This window comes from Ciconia boyciana, chromosome 1 (genome assembly GCF_034638445.1).
Source record: "Ciconia boyciana chromosome 1, ASM3463844v1, whole genome shotgun sequence".
Taxonomy (NCBI): domain Eukaryota; kingdom Metazoa; phylum Chordata; class Aves; order Ciconiiformes; family Ciconiidae; genus Ciconia; species Ciconia boyciana.
Genome location: NC_132934.1, coordinates 44,731,764 through 44,759,645, shown reverse-complemented (window position 1 = coordinate 44,759,645; position 27,882 = coordinate 44,731,764). Strand labels below are relative to the sequence as shown.

The following is a 27,882-nucleotide window of genomic DNA, read 5'->3' as shown; positions in this document are numbered from 1 at the left end:
CCCACTTACTGAGGGGAACAGAGAGAGGAACCCATTTAAAGTGCAGCTAGCAAGCTTCTAAAGTTCTTATTCTTTTTGTGTGTGTGTAATGAAGGAAAGTAGTAGGGTGGATAAAAAGCTAGAATAATCTTTAAGATGCAGTTTTAAAACTTATTTCTTAAAGGGGAAAGAAAAAGGCAGAGGAAATTGTATTTAAGTCTTTGCTTGGCTTCATTTAGAGCAAGCAGATAGATTTTCTTTTTTGCACAAGTGGCTTGCTTTTTTATTTCTGATTTGTCTGCTAACCTGATCCTCCATTTGTCTTGGTAATTTGTTTCTGACTAATTTTTTTAATAGCCTGTTAGGTACCATGTCAACTTCTGTAATCAATGTATGATTTATTGTTGTTCATTCTCTGCCATAGTATCCAGTTTAACTAAAGGAGACTAACTGTTTTCATTAGTATGGTAGCCATTTAATTCTTAAATTCACCATGATTCTTGGGTGTATACTTCTAGGGATTTATTTCTTATTTATTGCTTTAGATCTTCATTCTTACTATGAGTTTGTAATGTTTATGCAAAACTATGCTTGTAGGGGAATTTTTATTAAATTACCTTTTGAAGTTTTAATGGGTTGGTTTTTTTAAAGACTGTGTGCTGGGAACTTGAAAATAAAACATCCTTTCAGACTGTGAATGCATATTGCATGCCTTGGACTTTTTTTTTGTCTCCAGGTATGTCTGAGGTAGAGCAAAGGTCAAATGTTAACCATCTCCTCAAGTTACGTTTCAGATTAAGAAGACATGAATGTCAGGAATTTGCAGGATTGAGTTTAGTGAGGCCAGTAATGTCAAAGTATTAGTTGAAAATGTGAGGAGGGGGAGAAGGGAATGTGGCAAGAGGGAGGGGGATATATTGGAGATGCTTAAATACGTTTCACCCAGAACAGACAATGTGTTAGAAGGGATCACAGAACTGGTAGTGTTGGGATGAAAAAGTGTGTGTGTGTATTTTGCTTTTAAATTAAAAAACAGTTTATTAGTTGGTTTAAAAAACATTATTATGTGAAATGGTTTGGTTTTGAACAAAATAACCATTTGCTGTTGGTTGTTTGGTTTTTTTTGGTTGCTCTTATTTTTGCTCAAATGTTTTAACACCTTTGAAAGGCTGTAATATAAATAGGTGGAAGTGTAATCCTGGATGTTTAGTGGTTTTTTGTTGTGTGTTGTGTTTTTTTTTTTTTTTAATTGGGAAGCCTTTCAAGAATGTGCTTATTTTCTGCTTAAATGATTTGCTGCTTATAATTTTAATGAGTTTATAGATGAGTGCTTTTTACTTTCAAGACCAATCCTCTTCAAAAGATGGAACCATCCTTGAAAGGTGGATTTATTTTTAAGAGCTTTATAAAAAGCCATTTATGTCCAGAAGGCTCTTTTTATTGTTCAGAACATAATCCTGTCCTCTAAATATTTCATCTATTGGTCAGAATGTTTTATACACAGCAGTTGGATTGAATCCCTTGATCTTTACGGAATATTGGACTTGAAGATAGCACTATGTCTGAGTCAGTCCTTGCTGAAGTATGGCTAGATGTCTACTGCTGCCATCAGCTGATCCAACAAGAACTTGTCAGGAATTCAGTCCACACAGTCATGTTACATTTAAACTTGCTTCTCTGTTGGAGTGACTTATGTTGCTGGTATGTCATCAGCAACAGCAGCAAAACCTGGACAAAAGATAACAAGAAGAAACAATTCCCACTCAACTGTTTTAAAGTATTTGGAAGGAGAACTACAAAGCAGTGGAGACTTTTTAATTTTTTTTTTTTTAAGCTTTAGTTCATGCTATAAGATACTTAAATGTGCCTGTAATGAGGCAGAAGGAATTGTCATTGGCCGCTTACCCATTTCAGACATTTGGCAGCTGCCTGGTTAGTCCCCATAAAAAGTCCCTTGATAGTCATCCCTTGATAGTAAATAGAGAGGGGGAAAGGTGTTGTGAAGCTTACATACTGGTAATCACTGTGCTGTACCTACTAGTAGAGTACTGTAACGGAAATGGGCATGTCACTTCCAGATGTTAAGGTCTGCTAGGAAGGTTAAGTGCAGTTTGTTTTGAGAACCGAATAAAATTAAAGTACACAGAGTTGTGTGTTCTTTTACTTGAGCTTAATTTGAAGGCAGCCTTAATTCCCAAGACAGGCTTTACCAATTTTATTTTATGCTGCTATGATTTGGCCAAAGATTTTCATTACTTTTGTCTTTGGTTCCTAATTTTGATAAAATATTTATATCAGTTAATTTCTGGCATAGGTCTGCCTTTGTCAGTGCATCCACTGCTTACTGTAGTTATTGACTGCAGGTTTATTTGTTGTTATTAAACAGTCCTTTCCTGTCTTAAGTGGGACATTTGGGAAAACCATCTTGAGAAGTTACTTTATAATAAAAACACAGTTGGCCAAATGTGCCTTCTTGTACACCAAATCTTTGTGAAAAAGAAGTTAGTTTAATGGTGGTAGGTACCTTTTGGACTTTAATAAACAATATGTTTTGTAGACAAATCCAGTTTATGAAATTTTGTAGAATTAATATTTGTATTATCTTTGTTTCTATCACCTTTCCTCAGAAGTCCTGCTCAGGAGCCTAGGAAAGCAGCCTTTCAAAATCAGGGGGAAAAATGGGTGTGAAATCATTATTACTGTAGGTTGTTCAATTATGGACCTAGGTCTTATTCATGTGTAGTGGAAAGACAATTGGACTCATACGTCCAGTATACCTTTTCAAATGGCCTTCATTGGACTTATTTCAGTGCCATGCAAAATGAATGGTTAAAGGCTGCACCCATGTGTTCCTTGGCTTCTCACTAAGATCATGCAGTTGTACGCAAGGAATAGGATTTGTAGAGGTTCTGTGAAAAGCATGCATATTGTCTCTTATCTTTAGAAGATGAGCAGGGTTGCCAGGTATATGGGTTGATAACTTCTTTCTTTATTGGGAAAGTAGTGGTAAAAGTAATCTTTTGTGGTTGTTTTTCCTCTACAGCTTTTAACCCATGAGTCCCATGTCTTATTTTCTTTAAATCTGAGAAAGTTGCTGCTCTCAGTCGTAATAAAACTCTTAAAAATTCCATAATGGAAGGCCATGAGAAGGAAATGTAATGTAAGTGAATGCATCGCCAGAAAACAGCAGAAAATAATTCATGCAAAGGAGAGAGATTTCCAAGTTTGTCAACTTTGATCTGATTTCAGTGAACCATTGGATCACAAATCCATCAGATCACAAATCCATTGGTACCTGACCTTCATTGGATTTGGTGCATTCAGAACTCCTTGCTCAGTATACAGTCTTTGTCACGTGGTGTGTGATATGAGTTGTGACTTGACTGTATATATATGTGTATATATATGTATGTAGCCAGTAGAGTAAGAGTTGGAACAGTAAAGCAGTAAAGAAACCTTTGGATAGGGCAGCTCACTTTTTGGAGGTAGGTAACTTACTAAGCAAATGTTACAGGAAGAAGTATACATCTATCCAGATAAAGTGTGTACATTTTAAACAGTCCATCTTTCTCCGTTCTCTGAATGAATAATAGCATATCAAATGTGTCAGCATATCAAATGTGGCTGTGTCAAAACCAGAAACTTTGGCTTTTAAAAGCTTTTCCATTCCATATTGTAGGAGAACTTTTCTACCCGTTCTTCTTACCAATGCATCTGATTACTTGTTTGCTTGGAGATTTTTCTTTTTTCCAAATTGTTTGCTTCTGCATGTTTTTTTGGATGCATCTTTGGATTTGTGCCTGAATCCCTCTTTGTACAGAGCTTTAAATCACAGAACATTTTTCCTGAATCATGTTAGGAAGGAAGTATTAATCTTGTCTGTTGCCCAGCTGTAAGAAAAATAAAAGCCAAGTAGACCCTGAGATTTCCAGTTTGGGGGGAAGTGGGGGACAGGGCACAAAAAAGAAATCAAACCACCCCACTGGCCCTGTAAAGGCATAGAAATGTTGGTTGAAGGGGGCCTTTGGAAGTCTTAGAGCAGCACTTTCAGCAGCTCTGGATGAGGTCAGCCATGGCTTTGTCTTGCTGGGGCTTGAAAACCTCTAAGGATGGAGGTTCCACTGCCTCTCTGAGTAGCCTGACCCAGTGCTGTACTGCCCTCTCACTGAAATGTTGTTCCTAGCATCCAGTTGATGCATTTTGTACCCTTTGGTATATCATCTGCTGCTTCCGAGAGGAGCCTGACTCCATCATCTTTGTAACTAACCTTCAAATAGTTCTAGGTTGCTGTTAAATTGCTCCTTGACTTCCTCTTCAGCATACTAAACAAGCTCCTCTTCTTCATGTGGTCTTGCTCTATAGACCCTCTCTAGTTTCTTTTCCTCCTGTTGACTTGGTTCCCTCATTTCAGAAATGACTCCAATTTTGTACTTTAATCATGTTTTAATATGTGTAAGGGGAGTATAAGGCATTATTTATTATTTTTGTTGGTTCTTCTTGCCCTTGTCAGTGAGCAGAAGCATATCTGAGAAACATTTCTTTTTGTTGGTTCTCCTTGCTGGACTTACCGGTCATCAGAAGCATATCAGAGAGAGTGTGGTTTATTTGTTATTTTTTTTTAAAAAAAAAGGAAAAAGAAGCAAAATTGCATTGAGACACAGATAATTATTTCTCAAAAGCTAGTTAAAGTTTACATTTTTCTCAGATCCTTTTCTTTCCAGATGTTTCAGGAGCCTAGGGAGCTTAATTAATTCAACTGTTCTTTCAACAATGGAATCAAGATGGATCCAGAAAGGATACGTCCAATACAGTAATTCTAAGTAGGAAATATTTTTTTAGGTTGTTCCTCATTCTTTAAACTGAAGCATTTTAATTGCTTACAGAACCAAAAGTATTTCTAGTAACAAAAATAGTCAGTGTTTATTTGGATAGATAACATATTCACATATTTCTAGTATTTTAAAGAATTCTGCTATTGCGTGCAGCAGCCATCTGGGAGACTCATAATCTTGGTGAATTATGGAATTCACATACAAATGTGAATGTGAATGTCTTTCAGTTATAGGTAATTGAGGTTTAAATTTGAATGTGAAAACACCATTAAATGTTTATTCCGACCAGTAGAAAAACATAACTTTTCAAGTCCATCCCAATATCTTAATCATTCTGGTAGTGTTTGTTTTGATAAAAGTTATTTGCTGCCTTTGTGCTGGTAAGAAAAAATAGTTACTCCAGTATTTTAAGAAGAATTTGTGTTCTTTCTTAAAAGTTTTAAGAAATGTTTAGAGATAGAATAGACTGCATTGTGGGGTTTTTTTACAGGCTGGGTTTGGAAGTTGAATGATGCTACTGTTTGTGAAGCATCACGTAGCTTGGAGTTTTCAAGAATGGTGTTTTATTTCCTTGGTTTCCTTTCAGAAAGCCAAATTCTAAATTATGTGTCCAAAGAATTTTTTTAAAATTTTTTTCAGCTTCCCTTAATGGACAATATGAATCCTCAAATATGTACCTTCTGGTGGCAAAGTTCTTTGTTCCTGGGTTGAAAATAAGGTCCATCCTTTGATTTTGATTTGACTCTTTAGTCATGCTGATACTAAACTTATACTTGGGCAATGCACAAATGCAATCCACACTTGCTTTGTTAATCAGAATGGTGTGAAATGGCTTGTTCGTGAATAAAGTGCTTGGTCTAGTTGTGGAGCCCACAAGCAATCTGGGGAAAGTTCAAAGTAATTTTGTCATCCTAATACTTGTTAATGTTCTGTTTTTATTTATAAGTAAAGCATGTGCTAGGGAACAAGAGCTGGCTATTGAGATGCCTAAAGATCTTTTTCTTTGACAGTTTGAGCGAGTTTCTCAAGGGGCGTACTCAGGTTGTCTCTGTCTTCCAGTAGTGAATAAATGTGACATCTGTAATGTAAAATTTGCAGATGGGATAAGGCTCAATAGTGTTCAATAGTAATGTTACAGTAGTCATAAAATCAATTTGATTGTATGGTCTCCTTCTCAAATAAGGCTAAGTAAATTTCCCCCCCGCCCCTTTTTCTTTCTTTATGACTCATGTGTAAGAAAAGTAGTTTGATTTCTTTTTTTTTTTTTTAACTATTTTGCTATTAAACTGAAGGTTGTGTGAGAATCCCCAGGAATCAGCCGTTTCCCAAGAATGTGACTCCTGAAAGATGGTCTGTTCTAACATACTTCTTCTGCAGCCATGATGTGGTGCACGTCAGAGTAAATTAGAGTACAGCTTATTCATTCTCCTGCTACATCACAGGAGTTGGATTTTGAATACCCATTACTCTCTATTCTTCAGACTTCATTAATAGTTTCGGACCACGAGTAAAGTTCTAGGTCACTGGCCCTTTCCCTGTTAGTGTTAATGGAGCCCTTTTTAAGTCTACTGGAATGTGAAGAATGAAGTTTTACTTCCTTTTTTGGGAACTCCTCTAATTTTTGCCAGTTGTATGATTACTTCAAGCTTCTGCATTGCTTCAAGCAATAAAAGAGTATCACTAATTTATTTACTATGAATAATTAGAATTTACAACACAAATAAATGACATTTAAGCCTTAGCCTTTCAGGAAACTAATTATCATGTATATGAATATTCCCTAGAAGATGGGAACTGAATGCTGACAAGATTTGATTTAATGAGACTGTTTTAAGTTTCTTTTTTATGTTAAGGCCTGTCTTTATTCTGATGCCCTACTGATAGGCTGAGGGGAAAATTCAGATTGGAGTGAACAAATAAAACATATTAAGACAAGCAAGTCTCAAATTATATTAAAAAAAAAAATCAGGAATTGCGTTTGAGATGTACAACTCCAGTCCTTAATGTAAAATTCTCTTTTCAAATATCAGTTTAAAACTAGCAGCATTAACTTCAAATATCGTAGGATTTTCCAAAGTTGGATTCTGTAGTAGTTTTGAGAAGTACAAACGGGTTTAATTTGGTTTAGAAACAGTATTGCAATAAGTATTTTTCACTTACCAAAAAACCCCTCACATTATCTTATTAAAATGGACTTTGCATGTTGATGGTTGTGTTTTTCAAGGAAAAAGATCAGGAGGAATGAGAACGTTCTCTTTTTTTTGTGTGTGTGTGACTGTATCCAAGTTACTATCCGTAACCCAGGTTTTGTTCTGCAGCAAGCTAATTTAAATCCTGCTAGGAATGCACAATATCCTTGCCAAAGGGTTTCACAGAGCAATTGAAAGCTGTGTTTCAAAATAGGCATTCTTTACAAATACTTCAATTAAAATTTTGTCTTTAAGAATAGGCTATAATAGTGCATGTGCTTTGTGGCAAATAGAAGTAAATGTTTAGTCTGCACTGTTGAATAACTAAAAGCTCAGCATGGTTAGCTTTGCCAGTCGTGCAGCTCAGTGGAGGGTGGCATTTGAAGAAAACCACAAATTAAAGCACTGTAGGAGTGTAATAAATAAACTGTTGGATTGATTAAAAAGAAAAACAAAAAGATTATAATTCTTGTCTCTTTTTTAAAAGGTTATAAATAAGTAATGTGTCAAAGCCAGCGTAGTCAGATAAATCTCCAGTGTTCCCAATGCTTGGCTCCACACACAGATAGATGGTTCAGTCAGTCACTTTCAGATTTTTCTCTGTAAGTGCACAGCAGCATCTGTTACTGAGAACTGTGACCACTACAGATTGGGTTGGACCTGTCTTGCTTCCAGTAGAAGCTGCATTCATCTGCCAGAGAGATCCTCAAGCGACTGACTGCTTTAGACTTGGGTTATGGTCAGCCATCAGCTATGATGGTGTTAGTATTGGTTTTTGTGCCTCTTCCTTGCCTTTCTCACTGAAGGTAGAGTTACTGATAGCGGGTGTGCTGTTAGCACATTACAATGCAAAATAAGGGGTTTGTTTCAAACAGTCGGTTTGGATACTTTAAATGAATCCTTTCTGTTCAGAGGTGTGGTAGCATGGCAGTGGCCAAGTGCTACATTTCATTTGGAGGATCCCGTCTCACTTAAATGTGCCATTTTTTCCTCAAACAATTATTTGGTCATAATCTAAGTCATGTTGTTTTGTCTTTCTGGTTAGATTGGTGGTGTTATGTTACATCGATGAGGGCTTGCCATTAGGACTATATGTTCAAGGAATATTTCTGTTTTCTGCCTGGTGGAAACAGGAGTAAGTATTCATGTCAAGAGAGGATTTTCCAGGGAGTTAGTTCATCTCCAGTAAGGATAAACATTTGGAAATGAGCCTGTCCAGATAACTTGCACTCAAAGCAGTTGACCAAAGTAGTCTCTGGTCCAGTAATACTGATTTCTAAGAAACCTTGGAATACTGGATAAATTTTCAGAGAATTTAAGTAGAAAATTGTGATTGTAATTAAAAAAGCAAATCCAGGAGCATAAATTGAGACCAGCAGATGCTAGCTGGAGAGATGTCAGTTCCAGGTAAATTAGTGGGAGATCTATTTTATTTAATTCTCTTGACTAAAGAACAGGCAGTGTAATTTAGCAGATATTTTTTTTTTTTTTCCCCCCAGGATTTTAACTGGGTCTTTGAGACCTTCATCACAGAAGTCTGTTGTAGTTGTCTTGTGAATAGGTTGTGTTAATAGGAAGGTAGAGGTTGTAAGAAAGGTAGTAATTTTGACTAAAGCAGGGAAAATTATATGGATCACAGTTTCTTCAGTAGATACGATGGACTAGTAGTAATTGAAGTTAATGCTGTGGTGCAGACAATTGAATAAGGTCAAGAGGGGAAAAACATAATTTAAAAACTGATATTCTGTGCTTTAAAAAAAAAAAAAGTCTGTACATTGAAATGACATAAGAGCAGTTGTCCTCATTCAGGGGAAACACTCCAACCATCCCAGCATCCTTTCTTGGCAGGGATGAGTGGGAACGTATTTGAGAGCAAAGCAGGTGTAGAACAAACTTTTTTTTTTTTTAATGTTGTTACCTTCCCAGATTAGAGCAATATTCTGCTTAGGGAGTTCTTAATGCATGTGCCCATGTCTTCTGGTAAAGAGGCAGAGTGCTGCAGTCCCGTATGTGCTGGACGGTGCGATAGCAGAATTGCCCTGCTGCTTATGCTTGCTTCTCCCACTTTGCTGTGCAACTGCAGTTGGTTTATGTGAGATGTATGCATGAAGGTTGGTGGGGAGAAATATGTTCTTGGTGCAATTTGTTATCCTTATTTGTTTTATGTGTTGCCACTGAAACGTTTCCTGCAAAGAGTTTACCATTATGAAATCCTAGAAGATAAGGCTGCAGGGGACCTTGAAGAATCATCTGGTTTGTCATCTTGTCCCAACAGGATCCTTGTACCTGTGTTATCCCTGACATTTATCTGAGATTGATGTGTTCTTTAAGATCTCCAGTGATGAAGATTGCTTTTCTAGACAGACTGCTCTATGCCCCTTTTCTTGTGTGTGTGGCTTTTAGTTTGGTTTTTTTGTGTAATGTATTTGTTGTTTTTGCAACAAAATCTTATTAGGCTCAGTGAGATGCATAAGTGAATCAGTCTGCACCCTATTTGCAAGGTGATTTTTTTGCTGTCAGTGACCCAATAAGTTGTTTATACTGTTAACTGGACTTTTGGGAGAAATCCTTTCTTACAGCATTTCATATCAATGGTGAATGACTGAGAAAGCCTTTGTGGGTGTTTGATATGACAATGCATATTCAGATGTCTTCCTTCCTTCTCTACACATTTAAAAAACAGTCTTCAAACACAAACCATAAATTGAAAAGCAGCTACAGAAGAGAGTCAGAGCCTTTTATTATCCCAACTGCAGTTAATAAGGTACTCCATTATATATAAATAAAGGTAGCCATATGTTAACCTAGCTATTTCACATTTTCAGATTCACAGCCAGAAAAGATCCTAGGCCAGACTTATATTTCAGGCATAAGCTACTACAGCTTAGTTAATGATACCTTTTTATCTTATTACAAATCCATGTCAGAAGGACAATTAAAAAAAAAAATCATCATGGAAGTGTGAATGGAGCTCTAATTGTTTTAAGAAAAAGGAGTTCCATTTAAGAAAAAGTGTAAAAATTTTACTTAAAGCAGTAATAAGAGAGTACCAAAACCCAAGCACATAGGGCATAGTGTAATAGTTTTGTTACGATCTTTGTGGTCTTGATTTCATATCTGTGCCAAGAGAGGGGGTAATTCGATACAAATTGCACAAGGAGTTAGGCCAGGTCTAGTGGTTTGTGTCCTTGCGCTGTCGCTTTTGTTGTGTGTGGACGCCTGTTTTTATAATAGGGGAAGTGACAGGTCTGAAAATAACATTTTTGGGTTTTGATGAATTCACTTACAGCGGGATCAGTTCCTGTACAGTTAGACATTGTGCCAGGACAGAAGAATGGGCAGTGCAGGCTCCAGGATGAGCAGAAGATGAGGCTGGGCTGTTTGACCAGTCTGTAGGTATTTCTGAGTTCATGCTGTTTGTGGTGGTTAAGAAGGTTAAGCCAGGTTAAGAAGTCCAGCTTGTCTTGTCTCTCCATCCTGCTCGTTTATACTTATGCTGCAGTTTTCTTTCAGTTACAATGGCCCAGCTGCATGTGGAGCCAGGCTGCAGGAAGGGGCACATTAAATCCACTGTCCTTGGCTCCTGATGGGCTTTTTTATCTTAGGAATCATAATATGGGGCTATGCCGTTATGTTGGCGTGGTCATGAAACTTCCAGTGGTTGGATGGATGAGCTCTGCAGCTCTGTAGTTGCTACTTAGAGTAATAGCAGCCATGCAGGTTACAAGGGGAAAACGGTTCTGTAGCCCATACAACCTGCAGGTTAAAGAAGTCATCTTGGCCATGTGTCAGAGCTCTGAAATCTGAATCAATAGTTTGTTTCCTCTTAAAAATAGATGGTGTCTACTATTATCGGGGACACTATGTATATCCCCAAACAGTTAATAATGTTCCACACTGGTATGTGTTTTTAGATGAATACTTCAGTATTCCTCTGGTTTGAATTGCTGAGGTTCTAATTTTGTGAGAATTTAACCTTTTCTATGTCCAGGCTGCTTTGGATCCTTGCTTTTACCTGACTTGCCTGTGCTGACCCTGGCACTCTTTGGATCCTGTAGTTAGTTAGACAAGGTGTGCAAAAGACTATTCACTTTTTATAGAGGTAGCTTTCTGCTAGTAAAGTACCCTGACGTGGCTTGCCAGTGTCAGGGGAGGTGATGCAGAGGGCTGGTAGATGCCCATGGGCAGGAGTGGGGAAAGAGGGAGAGTTGGAGTACGGCTGAATGGGCACAGGCTAATTTAAGCTGTTGCGGAGCCTCAGCCCTTGCCCATCATGTTGTTAAGTTTGTGAGGAGTCTTGGGGGAGGAAGAACAGTCTTGCTTTCTTGGCTGGAAAAAGCAATTGCAGGGGGGCATGTGAAAATAAAAAATAGGAAGTAAAAATAAAATCAAAGCAACGCAGAGTTATTTCAGTGTCCAAATAAAGTTTGGCTCAACTTTAGGGTGAAGGTTCAGTTCTGATTCTATCTGGAGTAGTTTCCTTTCTTTAAATTGCCCCGTGCCCTCATATAGTTAGTCATAGATATGCAGAGAGACTTTTTATTTCCACATTGTTTTTATAGTGTTTGAGAGACTTTTGGATTCCTTACTCTTCCAAATGTACAGACAAGAATCCTGTGGCTGGGGAGGGGAAGGGTTTGAAATTGTTCTTGAACAAAAAGTAATGTGTATGTAAAGCCTTCTGCTAATTATTGTCTCTCTTAGCACAGGTGCTAGAAGGTTAATGGCTAGCCTATCATGTCTCTTGTATCAAGAGGCTTTTTTCTAACCTAAAGCAATGTTAATTTCCATTTAAGGAAGAATGTCTGCAGGAGCCAGTGGTATTTACTAACTGCGCCTGTGAAAACATTCCTCTTCACCCTCAGATGCTCACTCAGCCTTCTGTTTTCCAAGTGACATTATTACAGGCTTTAGCTTGTAGTCTGAGAAATTAAAAGCACGTTTTAATAACGTGAACAGCAGAATCCTCAGTCCTGACTCCTCCTCGGATACTTCCTCACTTAGGTTCCCCTGGCTTGGATTGAAGTGCAAGTGTAGCAGTTGCTGGGGGATTTATTTTGGTGGTGGTGGTGGTGCTTGTGGTTGGGTCCCCCCACACCCCCTTTACAACATGAAGTCTCCTACTGGAGCATCGTTCTATCTTTGGAAGTTTTTTTTGTCATTAAGAGTATTAAAACCAGATTTTTTTTCTTGATTTAAAGAATCATTTGGCTGCGATAGGTTATTGCACGAGATGAATTGAGCTCCGAATCCCATCTCCAGTGTTGTCAGCTCATGCTAATTCCTCTCCTTGTCCTCTTTGGTCAGAGTGAAAGACTGTCGGGCTGGACAGATGAATGGCTCGGGGCTGCTCCATGGTAACGGTGTGAATGCTCCTACCCTGTGGTACCTACAGGATATGTAGAATTGTTTACCTTTCTTTCATGGGGGATGGTAAAGCTTGAATTACCTTGTGTTTACCACAGTTTGGTCTACAGAAAACAACGCATGTGCACAGTTACCATGGAGAAGACGATGCACGTTAATTTGTGTATCAGCCTTAACCTTAACCTCAGCTCTCTTTACAGTCAATAGAAAATGGGGGGAGGGGTGGCGTGGCCCTTTATCCTGTGCCTCGGCAAGGGAGACCCTTGCCAGTGCAGTACCAAGCAATGCACCGTCTGGAGCACAGAGCAGATCCACGTCAGCATGTAACAATTTTTCCGGAGCATCTTTAATGGAGAGATTTCAGAGTACTTCAGAAAAGAGGACTGTACCCTTTATTCCTATTTTACAGCTGAGAAATGCATGTTGCAGTTGATATTTCGCATCAAGAAAACAAATGCCTTATAAGCTGAAATCTTAATGATTTGCTTGAGCTGTCTGGCCTGAAAAGGTAGATCTGTTGACATGCAAAGAACTTCTTGGTTGCTGAAGACCTGGCCAGGACTTATGCTATATTGTATACAAGTATAGCTTGCGTACATAGGTATGGGGGTATAGCTAAAAACCCCCAAAACTGTATCAGTCACTCAACATTGAAAAAAACACTAATGGAAAATTGCCTTTTTTGTAAAAACTTTTTCTGCACTTGCAAATATAAGCTTTTATTTATCGAGTGTTTTTCCCTGCTTTATTCTGGTTTGATTTGCTGTAGAAATACCATAGCTCTCTTAACGCAATGAGTTACATTAGTGCAAGGTTCCAGTGAGTGCAGTTGTTTTGAACCAACTGTATGACGTGACTCATTCCTCCCATTACAATCCTATACTACATTTCCTCACACCTAGATTGATTTGGTTTTGTGTCTATGCATGTACTTCTCTGTTCTGAGGTTACCCTATGCAAATGCTACTGCTATACTAAGGTACTTGAACCTGCTGGTACTGTTTTGTGGGCTTAAAGCAGGCACATGAAATGCTCTTGAGTGGCCAAGTCTTGTCTGTCTGCATGCTCCCATCCTGAAGTCCTAGTTTTCCTTATCTTCTGGGAGAGGAGTATGTCCAACTCTGTCTTAGATCTGGTAATCAAAATGTAAAGATTCTGGGTGAGTGCTGCAGGGGAAATTAGGCAGATCACTCTGACAGTGACAGAAAGACCACAGAAAAGTAAAATGTGTAGTTTTAGCTTCTCAGACCGATTGAAACATGTTCTTTGCTTGCTTGCTTATTTTTGCTGCTGGAGTCGCAGTTTACTTGCGTAGTTCCCTCTCACCAGGCATCGGCTGCATGTTCTTTCTATGATCCTTTCCCACAACTCTTGCTGTCTCCCACGCTTTCTCCTCCTCACTCATAAGTCAGTCCTATAGTTCCCTCAGTTCCTCGCAGAGCCTTTGAATGGGAAGAGTCAAACACCTGCTGAGCTGGTTCAGGGCTGTACACAGCACTGACTGCTCAGGTGGAAGGGTAACTGCCTGCTTTGTCTAGCCCTTGAATTACTGTGGCAGCTAATCTGCATCTTTCACTTTTAGGAAACTTGATTAAAAAAATAATCGTGCAACTTTCATATCTTTATAATATTAACCTATTATTAATATTATTTATTACTGTCTGGACACTCACCCCCCCTTCTGTCAGTAGTGACTGGAAAAAAATATGGGGACACAAGAACCGTGATTTCTGAGCACAGCTTCCATAAGAAGCAGGGGTACAAATACTAGTGACAGAAGACTTTTATGCTGTTAGGACATGGGATTGCACTATGACAACCTGGACTGGATTTCCATCAGGAGCCTCGGAACTTGATATGAGCATTTATACAAAAAAATTTGTTGGCAAGGCCCCTGAGGAAGAGGTCTTCCTTCCAAATGCAGAGCTAAAGGGTCATCTCCGAAGTCTAGGTGGGGAAACAGCTTCATAGCATTGTTGCTAGGATTAACTTGTAGGTATAAGGTGTTCTCCCAAGAAATAGTTACAATATTGACTGCAGCAGCAACTTTAAACTTTTTTGATCTTCTCTGGGTATTGCCATCCCAAGCAGGCTTCAGTACTACAGATGTGCTTTGTCTGCCTGCATGGCTTCGATAAGTACCGTCTATTCCTGACATCAGTGCTGAGGGCTTAAAAAGTGCTTATTTATTGCCTTGAAAGTCAAATTCAACAGTTTTTATCCAGATATGTGCCCATCCTTTTGAAGGTGCTCTTTCAGTACTTCCTCTCCCTTTCTGCCCCACAGCTGAGTGTAGAGTCCTTGTATCTGTCTGGTTAGAACAGCTGTTTATATTAGGACTCAAACAGCTGGGAGAGCGGAAAACCTGGTTGATATTTTTATCAGCTTTTCTATGGATTCAGAAGATCCCACTCCCAAATGAGAAATGCAGTACAACTCTCAAAAAAGCATTGTGCTGAAGTTTTCTTTTTCCCTTGGAATTGGTTCTGAGTCTATTGTCGTGGCTTGTCTGTGCTCACTTGGTTGTCAGCAGCCTCTTTGGCTTTGTTTAGTTTGACCAATCCCACACCCACTGTGTGTAAACACTGAATGAGATTCAGTTGGGTAGAAAAAGAAAAAAGACAATTAGCCGTTAAGCAAGAGAGCAGAAACCTATGAAGGCTCTGTACTGCATTTTTAAAAAATAAACATTTTAAATGCAGCTTGATATTCAGACAATATAAATTGCTACAAACTGCATGCTTCAGAGGATAGAATAGTTAGAAATACATTACACTGATTAACCTGTTTGATCTCCTTTCAGAACATTCCTCAAATACTGATCTCATCTTTATTTCTTTTTAGAAGTACCATAGATGTACTACGGAAGAAAACAGGAATTAGATGCCTTCTATATTACATGGTCACATTAAAAGGAATACTTTTGTTTTGAAAATAGTATGCTAATCTTCTCCAAGATTTGTTTCTCTCGCTGCTCTTCTGGCTTTAAAGAGAAGGGTGCTCAATCTGTATGGTCTTTATCTACATGACAATACATCTTTCTTTTGGAGCATTGTTTCTATTTGCTTAGTTTTGGCAGAAGTGCATGGCAATGGAAGTCAAAACGATGGTGGTTACAGGCATTTTAACTCTATTATTTAACTATTCTTTGAGTGGCTTTTGTTCAGCCGTTGTTCCCGATGGGTAAACTGCTCCCGTTTCAGATAGTTTACATGCTCTCTAATACCAGTATCTCCCAGAATCCTATACAGTACAGGAGCAAGTTTGATAGGAAAAATAATGTAGGTGGGCATCAAGTCTGTAAACTATAGCTTGTTTTCTATACAGCCAGGATGAGTTCTCTTTTCTGTTCTTGCATTCTGTGATTGTGTTGTTTCCTAACATGTATGGCATGATGCAAACTGAGAAATATTTCTTCTGTGAACAGTGCAAATATCCTAAACAATTCTCTTTTTTCCTCCTGGCTGAAACGGGCAAACTTTGTTTTGCCAGGTTTCTTCTGCGCAGCCACTGGTTTGCGATCTTCGTATTAGGTAGGATGCGTCACTTCAGAATGTTAATTAGGAGGTTAAGGAGATGGGTTTAGTGACTAACTACACTTTGGATTTTTTGTATTTGTGGTTTGTGTATTTTTTTGGGAACACTGCTATAACTTTTAGATCTGTATGTTCAATGTTACTAGTGATGTCTGTGTACAGAATGTAGTCTTCATTAACTATACCAGATGTAAACCGTCAGCAGAAGAGGGAAAAGATGTGTTGTCACTAGCAAAATTTGATTAGAGCATAGAGGTAAGAAGAGCAGTGTGCAAAATGTCAAAAAGGAGGGGGATGTTTAATTTCACTCTTCTGGCATATAGAGCTATATCTGAAGTTTGGGCCCTGTAGCTCTGGAAGTCAGGTGGGCTGGAACTGCCTGTGGATCATACCAACAGCAAGAAGAGGATTTGGCTGCTTTTCTTGTAGTCTCTTTATTTGCTGTTGGTTTTTGTTTTCTTTTTAGGAGCAGGGCATTGGTGGTACTTTTGGATGAGTCGTTATTATATTCATATAATAATTTCCCCATGGAACAGGTGCCCACAGTTTGACTTGTTTGCATAGGATCTTCAGTCAGTTCTGCTGTTAGGTACTTCTGTTCTTAGATGGGGATCAATCTGAAAAAGGTCTAAGATGCTAACTTTTAGTGTAGTGTTAAATGGTTTGGTGCTTAATTCTGATAGCTTGCCAACCCATATTTTTTTATTTTTCTCTTTTCTAAAAGGATTTTAGTAATGCTAGATAGCTTGTCTTTTGCAGTTTCTCTTGTATCCCTGGCATTTTACTCTGTGACTTTAATATTAAATATCACATACTAAGTAGTTGAATCAAGCATTTCCACCAGTCATTCTTGACGAGCCTTGTGAGAAAGGATTTTTTGGCGACTAGTTTAGGTTGAACATTTGACTTTTGAACTCATTCTTATGGTATGTTTGAAGACAGTGGTGGCCAAACAGTGTATTTTGCTGAATAACAAACTGCAAACATAGCTGCTCTTTTGTTATTATAATGAAGGGATAATTGACATTCTGGTGTTGATGTAGTTGATGTTTTACTTAAAGCTTTAAAAGAATTCAAAGTACTTTGTTATTTTGCTCTAATACAGACAAATATGTTGTTCCCCCCCCCCCCCCCGAAACATTTCTAAGTGAATTTTAAGACTGCAAATTGTATTTGCTCTGAAATATAATTGAGTATACAAAGTAGGCAGTTTTAAATTCTCATTATGGTTGAGAAAAGGATAGAGTTCAAACAAAATGTGAATGTGACTTTTAATGACTAATGCTGTGAGTTCTGTAGAGCAAGATGTGAATCTCGCTGATCTCTAAGTGATGCTCATCTTTTTGGATTGCTTTGTTGGCAGCGTGGTCAAGGATGAGTGCATCCTATGGCTGCAGTCAGCCGTGCTCTGGCCCACCTGCTGGTCACTGACCCATTGCTGCATTCGGGTCTCTTTTGATCTCAGATACCAAAGATTCCTGCCTTTACTCTTTTTCTGGGTTAAAAAGCCATGCTTGTGATCGTATGAATTGTTGATATTGGACCGCTCCATTTGGATACGTAGACTTTTAGAAGTGCACAAAGATCATTCAGATAAGGTGTTCGATTTCAGAATCCTTTTTTGGACTCTCTTAATGTGAGAATTAAGGTCAAGTATTCTTAAAAAAATAAATTTTTTTACTGGGTAATCCATATCCATAGAACTGTTTGTAGGTTTTAGCTAGTTCCTATGAATAACGTTAGCTCTTTGCACCTCTATAAGGATGTTTTTCAACTTGTAAAGAAAAGCACGCAGGCAAGCTAAACCTGATGAAAGGCTTGCATAGTGAAAAAGATGCAATTTTTCCAATTATGCTGTTGTCCTAATAAAAGATTATATTACAGTAAACCCGTTTTACTGAAATATTTTGGGTACTGTCTGGATGTTGTAATAAAAGTGTGTTTAAAAAGTATGATTAAAAATAGTGTTTCTTAAGGGGAAAGGTTATATAATTTCAAATCATTGAGGTTTGGGATTTTTGCTTGTTTTTGCTGTGTATTTTGAGAGGTGATGGCAGAAAGGTTTGATACTGTGCAAAGAGGTAGGAAGATGGTATTTAACAGATACCAGAGCTGTGCATGGTAAAGCAAGGGAGCATTTGGTTCTCAGTGCTGCAGTAAGAAGAGTGATTATAAAGAAATGATGGGTAAAATAGTAATCTTTTATTTGCAGTTAACTTCTCCAGGCTTTTCTGAATGATCAGCTGAGGGACAAATAAAGTTGATTCCCAAAACGTATTCTGTTGTAGTTAATTGCCTAGTTACATTTGTCCCCAGTTTGAAACAAAATTCTTGTATCTTGTCTTGTATTTCTACTGTGGAAGTTGTTAGTAAATGTTTACATTTCATAGAAACCCTTGCACTTTTCCAGCATCTTGATGGGAAGTTGTGATAGTGCACTTGGAACTTTTACTAAACAGGGAAAATGTCCCTGTGGTAAAATTGATTTTTTTTTTTTTTTTAATTGTTCAAAGTTGTTTTGGGGCAATGGGAAGAAGCCTAGATTTGTTTCCTCTCCTAGATTGTTAGCGTCGTTAAGAAGCTAAAAAAAAGCCAAGACAACTGATGGTGCTTGTGTTGTAGAGATTCTATTTATTTCCCAATGTGAAGTTGGGAACACAGGGTTTTACTTGAGAGTATGTATCTGCTTGCACATCTTGCTGTGCTGGTTAAATATGTTATTAACTCAAGTGCTCATCATTTTCAAAAAGCTGACGTAGTGCAACCATCCATGGAGTTCTGCGAAATAAATAGTTTGAAAGGGCTTGTATCTGGTTCAGGCAAAATCAACTGGGCTAATTAAAACTGCTGAAACTACCCTGACTGACCTTTCATGAAATGAACTGGGAAGCTCTTAGATACATGCTTGGTCAGCAGAACTGCAAGGCAAAAGCAAGTTGATGCAGGAAGGGGGATGGGGATAGTGACATTTTGACTCAGCACCATTTCTTGTGGCGAGAGCAGCTTGTGCTTGCTCAGAAACTGATCCTTTGCGTGTAGGAATACCACTTGTTTTCATGGAAAAAACAGTCCCTCCCCAATTTTTGTTTGTTCTTAACAATGCACAAATGTTTATAGGAAGCAAACCAGTGAATCATTAGAAATGTTCTTTTTACAGTGTTTCCTTAAACTGCAGGCTGGTGGTGCGCTGGAATGCGGGGATATCTTTGTGGCTGTTTCCTTCATCAGTCTGATTCTTTTGAAAGCGTCTTATTCTGCTTGTATTTTCCATACTAGAGGTTTACAGAAAAATGTTTATACTACAGCTTCAAACATGTACTGAAATGCTAGAAAACCTAAAGAATTTCTGTGGATTCCTTATATTAAGATCAGATGTGGGAATGTCACATTGAATATCTGCTGTAGAAAACTCAGATGATTTTAATGGAAAATAAGAATCTGAAATGGTATGTGGCTAGCAGCAAAATAAAAAAGCAGGGGGAAGGGAATGGACAGAGAGAATTATATAATGGGCCAGAATTACACCTTGGTGGTTACAAGTCCATTTCTCTGCTGTGCTGACAGAGAAAGTGATTACTGCATTTCTGGTTTTTTTTCAATTATGTGAAACTAGTTTCTAAAGCAAAGTGGATTATTTGAGAGAAGCCTGCAATGCGAGCAATGCAGTAATCCATCTGACTGAAATGTCCTGTGGGCTGAGGCAGTTTCAGCTGCAGGGCAGTTTGAAGAAAAATGTGTAACAACACTTAAGTGTGTAACAACACTTTGTGCATTTTTAATTTTTCAACAGTAATTAACCTGTCAACTGAAACTTGGCTTTCATTGATTTTTATTACTATAAAAGTTAGTCTACACTATAAATAGCACTAACACTAGCAATCTATCTGAAGTTGATGGAGAAGTGCATAAGCAGAATATTGAATGTAAAGTATTATTTTGCATAAGAAAGCTTAATTCATTGTGAGTCAAGACAAATGGATTTCCTTATTAAGGCTAATAGTTATTGAAACAAAATTTAATAACTTTAGTAAAAAGCAGTAAGATGTTAAAATTCTATAGTTATTTTCATGTTGACTTGTGCTCAGCAGGCATTTTGTGGGCATCATTTAAATTAGTGTGCGGGTATATGGGTGTCTGTTTGGAAGGGGAACATAACCTTTGTGTTTGGGAAACCACAGAAGGTCCTTGACAGTTACTGGTAATCTGCTTTAGGGTAGGAAGGCATTGGTAGCCCTAGCCAAATGTGCCACTTTGGCTGCAAATGGTCAGGATCAACCTGTCCATGACTCTTCTACCTCATATGTAACAAGTAATAAAAACCGGCTGCTTCTGTGGTTCTCACCACTCAAACTTGTGTTGGCCCCAGCTGGCTCAGGCTGTAGTAGCCGCAGTAGCCTTCAAAGCAAGTTGTATGCTCCAAATTAGGTTTACATAAACTGTTGCTAACTGTTCCATGCTTGGGAAGAAAGCCTTTAACATTGGAAGTATGAATTATTGGCGGGGGGGTGGGGGTAATACCTTTTGATGGTATTGTGATCTTGGACCTTCCTGAGAAGAAGGAAAGAGGTGGGAATGGACATTGCTGGCAAATCCTAACTGAAAATGCCTAGTTTAAAATTTTGTGGCTGGAAATTTCATATTGGATGATGACGCTTTGTTCCTGTCCAAAACTGCTAAGAGAATAGTTAGTAGCAGGTGATCTTATATTGGAAGAGAGAAGAACATTCTTCCTCACAGATGTAATTGTATTCAGAGAAAAATATTTCTGTGGAATGCTGATGGTCTCTGGAAAGCTTATGAGAAGCATGTATCTGAAGAAGGAGAGAATTAGTGAAGAAAGGAGATCTTGTCTTTGTAGTGACTAAGTAGACTTTTTTCTTTTTTACCGACAGTATTGTAATTTGAGCTTTATGCTTCTCAAAGAATGTTGTCCCTTGAAAATGCAAAGCTTTTTTGAGGTGTGTGAAGGTTACTGGTCTCTTCTGTCTCCAGTCAGTTTTCTCCTATGCTTATTAGAGGCTGCTCTTCCATGTCAAACTATCTCTTTCCAAACTCATGTCAAACTATCTCTTTCCTTTGAGTTTATCTGGGATCTTCATTCTCTTACATGAACAACTTGGAGGCCAGAGGAACAATCTGGAAGTTTTCCTGTTTTTCTAACACAGTATCGTTCTTCATCTGCATGACATTAGTCTTAATTTATGTGAGATCTTCTGTGAGCCTCGTAGGTCTTTCTGAACAAGACTGGTTTTGTAAGAGCTGAAGATTGCTCCATTTCTTGTTGCAGTAGTGGCTCATTATTTCTTATTTTATCACTTCAGAATGGATTATTAGGATAATGGATAAATTAGGATACAGACTTAAGTTTTCGTTACCAAAATTTTTAAGCTTTACAGTTTAGAAAAGGTAGAGGATGTTGATTTAAAGATCACCTCGTAGAATGTGCCATGACAGTGTTTTTTAAACACTCAGTTAAAAATGAGTTAACACCTGAGAGAACCAAATTAAATATTTTTTTATTTATAATTATTTTATTTGAAAAGACCACTTACTGGAAGTATTTTGAATGTATAATGATTCAGCTGTAATAATCTTTCAGTTATGTCTTTTCTTAGTGATAGAAGTAGACAGTTCTACATCAGTTGCATTAAAATGTTGGTTAGAAGTAGATTGGTGAAATTGCATTAGGATTCTGCCCTGAGTGCTACTGTAGAGAATTTAAATGGCCTTTATTCAGGTTCATTTACATTCACTTTATTGTGTTCACTTTTGGAAACATATACCTTTCTAGTTTGTCAGTTTTCTAGCACTTCTATCACCATAGTGTTTGCTTTGGAGCAGCCAAAGTTTTTTATATGCTAGTGTGATTTTTCAGTTAGTAAATAACACTGGTTTTCTTTTTAAAAAATACTACATTCCAGCATACTCATTACATGCTTTTGGCTAGTTTTGGGTCTTTTGGATAAGATAATGTCAGAGATCGTCAGTATCGAAGCCTCAGAATAGTGATTTTGGTTTTTGTGCATTAGAAACTTCCATCGAAGTAATTTGACATTCATCTTTATTCTCTTGTAGCCCTGTTCTCTGTTTCTCAAGCTGTTGCATGTTCACCTAGAAGCTTTTTCTGATACCTTAGAATGGTTAGTTCCCTGTGTTTTGTAACTAGGTCTCACACACCTCTTGTTTTAATGCAGAGTGCTGGCAAACAGCTTGTGATGTTATGATCAATTATTTTTTGGAGCTTCATGTCTCTTCAAGTTGGTCTTCTAAACATGAGATTGTGGGTTTTTTTTCTTTATGTAAATTTGTACACAATAAACTGATAGACCCATGTAGACATAGCTGACTTAGTCCAAAGCTGGTTGAGTCCTCACACTTCTACCCTGGCCTCAGCGTGGCTTTGAGCTAGAACAGAGGCAGTGTTACTAAATTTTTTTTTTTTTTAAATTATTTTTCTGTCTCTCAGCAGTCAGTGCTTTAGAAACTTATTCCTTTTGAATCAAGTATTTCAGTAAATGTAGTATGAAACATTTGTGATGAAGGACCAAAATGTTGTATGTTAGTGTAAATTGTTAGCGATTAATGACTGTCCAACTGATTTAAAAATGACTAATTTTCAATAGAAAATTTTCAAAGACAAAACCAAAAACAAGGAGAGCAAAATTAAGATGGGTGATTCAGTCTGACACTTCAGTCTTAGCAGATGTGTCAAAAAAGGTCAGCTCTTGAGTGAAGAGTACAGTTAACTCTGTTTTTTCCTCTTCTGTGCTTCCTTAAAATCTCTTATGTAGAGGTAAAATTATTGCCTATGACAAACAGGATTGTAAAGTCATTCAAATGGAAGGGACCTCAGGTATAGTCCACGTCCCTGCTCTCACAGGTGGATTAACACTGAACTTGGACAATGTTGCCTAGGGCTTTGTCAAGTTGGATCTTGATTTGATTATTTCTTCTTTTTTTGTGATTAAAAAAAAAAAAAAAGGCATTTAGTTGTCAAACTTTATTCATGTATTGGAGATACCGATATCCATGAAAAGAAAAAAACATTCAAACATTTAATTAAACCTTTCTGAAATACAAAATTAATCTTTGAAAAAATTCACAGATGCATGAATTTTATGAAATATGGGAAGCATGTGAAGCAACATACAAAGACTATCTTGTAACTGAAAATTTTTGGTTTTAGAGCCTTGATGAATACGAAGATGATGAAGCAGGGCAGAAGGAGCGAAAGAAGGAGGATGCTATTACCCAACAGAATACAATACAAAATGAGAGTTCCAGTGCAGATACCCCTGGCTCATACTTACTACAGGTGAGATCTTAACACTTGCTCGTTTTGGTATTTTACTTGGTTTTTAAACTCGTACTATCTTCTTCTTTGTACTCCTACTTAATACTAGGTTATACCCTATATAGAAACAAACATGAAATTCAGGAGTTGTCACATTACCAAAAGCAGAGTATGAGGTTCCATTCCCCAAACTGAACACTACTGAGACCGGTTTCGGAGAACAGAATCCCTTGTTTCTGTAGGCTTTGAAGGTAAAGGTATTGATGTCCACCAAACACTCATTTGATAAGAGGAAGAGAATCCTGGAGATTCAAGTGAAAAATACTTGTAGTTTTAGAAAATTCAGTTAATTGGAGGTAAACTTTTCAAATCAGGACCTAATTTCCCTGTTTTATTTACTGTCAGTTAACAAACTTCTGACTACTGATTGTGGCATTGAAACAAGCACACGCACTTATGGAAAACAATCCTTGCCCTCTGTGAAACCTCTTCGCCCCTTTTTTTGTTCTCCAGTTGCCTCGCCACAGGTTACGCTCCATCCTGCAGCCCTCCCACCATCAAAACCTTGTGAATTATGCCCTATACACCCCTCCTGTGTACTGTACTACCTGTGGCACATGTTCTGTCTCTTTCCTTTTGTGCCCTTAGTCGCTTTAGCTAGTCTTGTTTCTCCATCTCTTCTGTTACCTAACAGCATGTGCAAACCCAGCTGTACCCACTGAGTCCACCTAGCTCTGCCTCTTGCCTCTAACAGAGGCAATAGCACATGCATAGGGAGAAAAATATACAGAGCAAGCCCATAGTGACAGTTTTCAAACCACTAGGGGGATATCCTGAACCAGAGGGGCTTCACTGAATTTAGTGGGTCTGGATGCACTTTCCTTCTAAAATTTTGCCCAGTCTTTCATATGCTCATGGATGCATTTAACATTCAGAAGAACCTATGGCAAAGAGGTCTACAGCTTAGTGACCTGGAATGTGAAGAACAGTCTCCTTTTGTTTAAATTGAACCTGTCATTTGCCATCTATTTCCATGTGATTTCACCGAGGTGTCCCCGTGGAAGACATGGGGAACAACTGCGTCCTCTTTATGTGACTGAGTGCCACAGAGAGAGAACAGCCCCTCTCAGCTCTCTCTTCTCTAGGCTGAAGAATTGTTCCTTGTACAGGAGATATTCAATAACATTCTGTACTTTCTCCAGTTTGAACTATATTTTATTTGGGATCAGGAAACAGAACTGAAGAGTTCAGTACAGCATTCAATTGTAGAGTGGTTTAATGGTGGTTTTTGTTTTGTTCTCTGTTTCTTTCCTGACAGTTCCTGATAGTCTGCCTGTTTGCAGCTAAGCACTGAGTTTACTTTTTTTTGTTGCGTGTGCCTACTCTAACTTAACATTTTGGGGTTATCTGTGAGTGATAATAGTAGCCAGCTCAGGGGCTGATGCGTATATAAATTTGGAAGCACGTTTACCTTTTTGTCTCACTTTGTGCTTGTGTACACTAAATTTTATCTCTGGTTTCACCTCCCAGCCACTCCCATAGAGGTCCTGCATGTTTTCACAGTTGACCCTCATCTTTTCTGTTTTGAGTAGCATCTGTGGACATCTACTTCCCGAATATATTGAAGAGCACAGGTCCCAGAACAGGTTCCCATGGAACTCTATTGGGTACTCCATCCACTGCAAAAGCTGACCATCAAGGCCCACCGTTATTTCCTGTCTTTTCACCAGTGTTTTATTCAGGGAAGGACATTAGCTCTTATTGCAGTGTGGCTTAATTTCTTTAAGAGGCTTTGGGGAATGCCTTTTTAAAAGTCAGTAGGCTGCCAACCAACTTTCTCTTTTGGACATTTTTTCACTTAAAAAGCTGTATTAGATTTGTGAAGTGTAACTATTTTACAAATGCCCTGGTGACTGCTCCACGCTACATCATATTTACTCACTTATTCCCTGATTGTTTTAGTCTTACTAGCACCACTTTATTCAGTATGAATATCAGGCTTACTGGTCTATAGTTCTCTCATCTACTCTAGAATCTGCTTAAAGGTAGTGATTATGTTAACCACTGGTACTAGGGTAGTTTTAAGAGAGAGATTATATACAATCTTGAGTAGTTCAGCTGTTACATTTTTAAGTAACATCAATGGTTCCTTCAAAGCTCAAGGAATAAATACCTTCTCATTCTGGCAATTAGCTTTTACTCCCCGCCCCCCATTTTGTTAATTTGTTTTTAAGTTCTACCAGTGCTTCTCTTTGAAAGAGACCCTTTGAGACTTCCATGAAGAAGTACTCTGATGTGAGACCTTTACCATGCTATTCCATGGTGAACACCAAGAAAAATATTTCTGCAGAGAAACTGTCTCTGAGCACGCCTCTTAAAACTTGATCTGTTGTCTTTGCAGATTCTGTGGCAGGATTCCTCATTCTGAGATGTTTTTATACTTTTTCTAAGTTGTTTGTTAGACTCTTTCTTATTGTGTTCACTCTGTTTTTATTTCTTCAACAAATAGTCTGAAAGTTGTCACTTTTCCCCTAGTGGTATTATTACATAATGCTTTGGCTATATTCCCATGCCCCTGTTTTTTTCATCCGTATTTTCTATTCTTCTTGACCAGCAATCTCAGTTTCTATTTAGCAGGCTGTCTGTATTAATTGTATCCTACACAGTTCCAAGTTTGTCACCTCTGTATTCAAACAGCCACTACTTTTTTTGTTGACAGAGCACAGCAGGGGTGTCCTGTCAGTGACAACACAGAAGAGAGTCCCAGTCCTCAGATCTGGCAAAGACCCAGAATGGGCACATATACAGAACAGATGGAACCTTAGAAAGTTGTAGCTGCTAAGACTTAATCAGTTTATTACTGACTCTGTTAACTTGCTTTTCATGAAAAGAATTACAGCTTGCCCAATTTGAACAGAATTTGACAGCAGTGTTATTTCAGCTTTGATGGCTTAGTTTCCTTTTGTTTCTCTTCTGTGCAACAGTTAAGCCTGATTCTGTTCTTAAAAGTAGAGTTTGTTTCAGATCTAAGAATTCAGTCAATTCTAGTTGCCATTGACCAATATTTTTTCTAGTTCTGTCTACTAAGCAGAAGAAATACATTTCTGAAGTTACAGACGTGTTCATTGACTTGTCCATTCTATTATCATTTTATGAAATTTGTAAATATGTAATTACTGTGACATTCATATGGGAAACAAGACAGTTAATATTGACTTCATGTATGATGGACAAATATGTTGCTGAATAATGTTTTGTTTCCAATCCTTAACCTGCTCTTTCAGTTCTATTTTAACACTGTCAGAAGTTGCTGTGGGCAAAATGTACAGTTTTTGAAAACTCTGGCTGAATTTGAAGTCCTTGGTCCAAAGCACAGATGTATGAGATTTGTTTAAGAATAGATCTAAAAATATACCAGACCTGAGAGTATTTTCCCTGAAGCAGAACTATTTGGCTGAAATTGGCTTCTAAATTATTTTATATTGGAAATATGGAAGATGATAGGTCTGGCAACATTATAAGCATGGAAAAACAATCAGAACTGTTACCTAACTTTAGGAAAAGATAGCGTGGAAAGCCACACCTCACCAGGTGAATCAACACTTAATCCACTCCCAAACACAAGTGGTACGTTTGGCTTTGACTTCCTTGCTTGATTTTCCTCCTCTTTTTAATGCTGCAGTTCAGTGGTTCTCAGCTTGTGAGTCACAGTGCTGTGGACTACTCATTGATGTGTACAGGGATGCAGACTGAGAGTGATAAGTTATATGTCATGAAGCTTAGAACTCTTACAAATTAGCTACAAATTTGTAATGCTAAGGACAAGCATAGATGAAGTTACTACTTTAACTAGGAATCAGTGGAGTCTGGCAATTACATAAATCTTGCTCTTGCTTAGCAGAGATGGGAGATGGTAAAATTAAAAATAGTGCAAAATTATTCGATAGCAGTGTCTTTCTTGCAGTTGGACAGAAATGTTACTATGTTCAGGGTAATCAATGTCTTTTCTTAATTGAAGAAGGTGTTAGTATGTACACAATATAAAGATAACTTGCATCAAAAAACCTACAAGATTTGGCTGGAAAAATGATTAGTTTACTGACGATTTTTTTTAAGTCTCTTAGAAGACTTGCTGAGTTCCAGAACATGGAAAAATGCTACTATTGTGCTAATGCCCAAAAAAACCACACCAAAACCCACCATATGCAAGGCCTTGAATTTTGCATCAAAGCATTCAGGTTGTGCTTAGTCACCATGGACCTTGTGCCATGGTCACCTGCCTCCTGAAATTCAGCTGTTTGGGGAATATTTTAGGAGACCAGATGCACAAATATGTGCCCTTCTTGGTGTAACCTTGTGGCAGTAGGGTTAATGTAACTTCTATGTGAAGTGAACTAGAAGTGATATCTGAGCATGATAGCATGTTGTGGTGTGTGTATTACTTTGTGGTGTTCTTGGAAAATTGGAAAGCAAATTGGGAAGGCTGAGAAGATTAATCCAAAGCCAACATAAAGCCTTGCAGTGGGAGACACGTGTAGGTCCTCCATCCCTTAAAACCTTCAGATCACAACTGGCTGTTTTTCTGGAAATTATGCCATAATCACACAGACTGTCATTCTCAATACCTTGGAAGGAATTTGAAATCCTTTGCTTCATGTTATCTTGGTTCCTTTCTGCTCGCATTT

The 27,882-nt window shown here is 38.0% G+C and overlaps 1 protein-coding gene across 5 annotated transcripts in view; it reads left to right on the top strand.

The window, feature by feature from the left end:
• Window positions 1-27,882, top strand: part of PAWR (pro-apoptotic WT1 regulator) — an 89,547-nt gene that overhangs the window by 20,324 nt on the left and 41,341 nt on the right. For all 5 annotated transcript variants that reach the window (XM_072864310.1, XM_072864331.1, XM_072864340.1 and 2 more), the window contains exon 3: window positions 23,090-23,218. In XM_072864310.1, coding sequence (XP_072720411.1) covers window positions 23,090-23,218 — 129 coding nt within the window. The remainder of the gene's footprint in view (window positions 1-23,089; window positions 23,219-27,882) is intronic.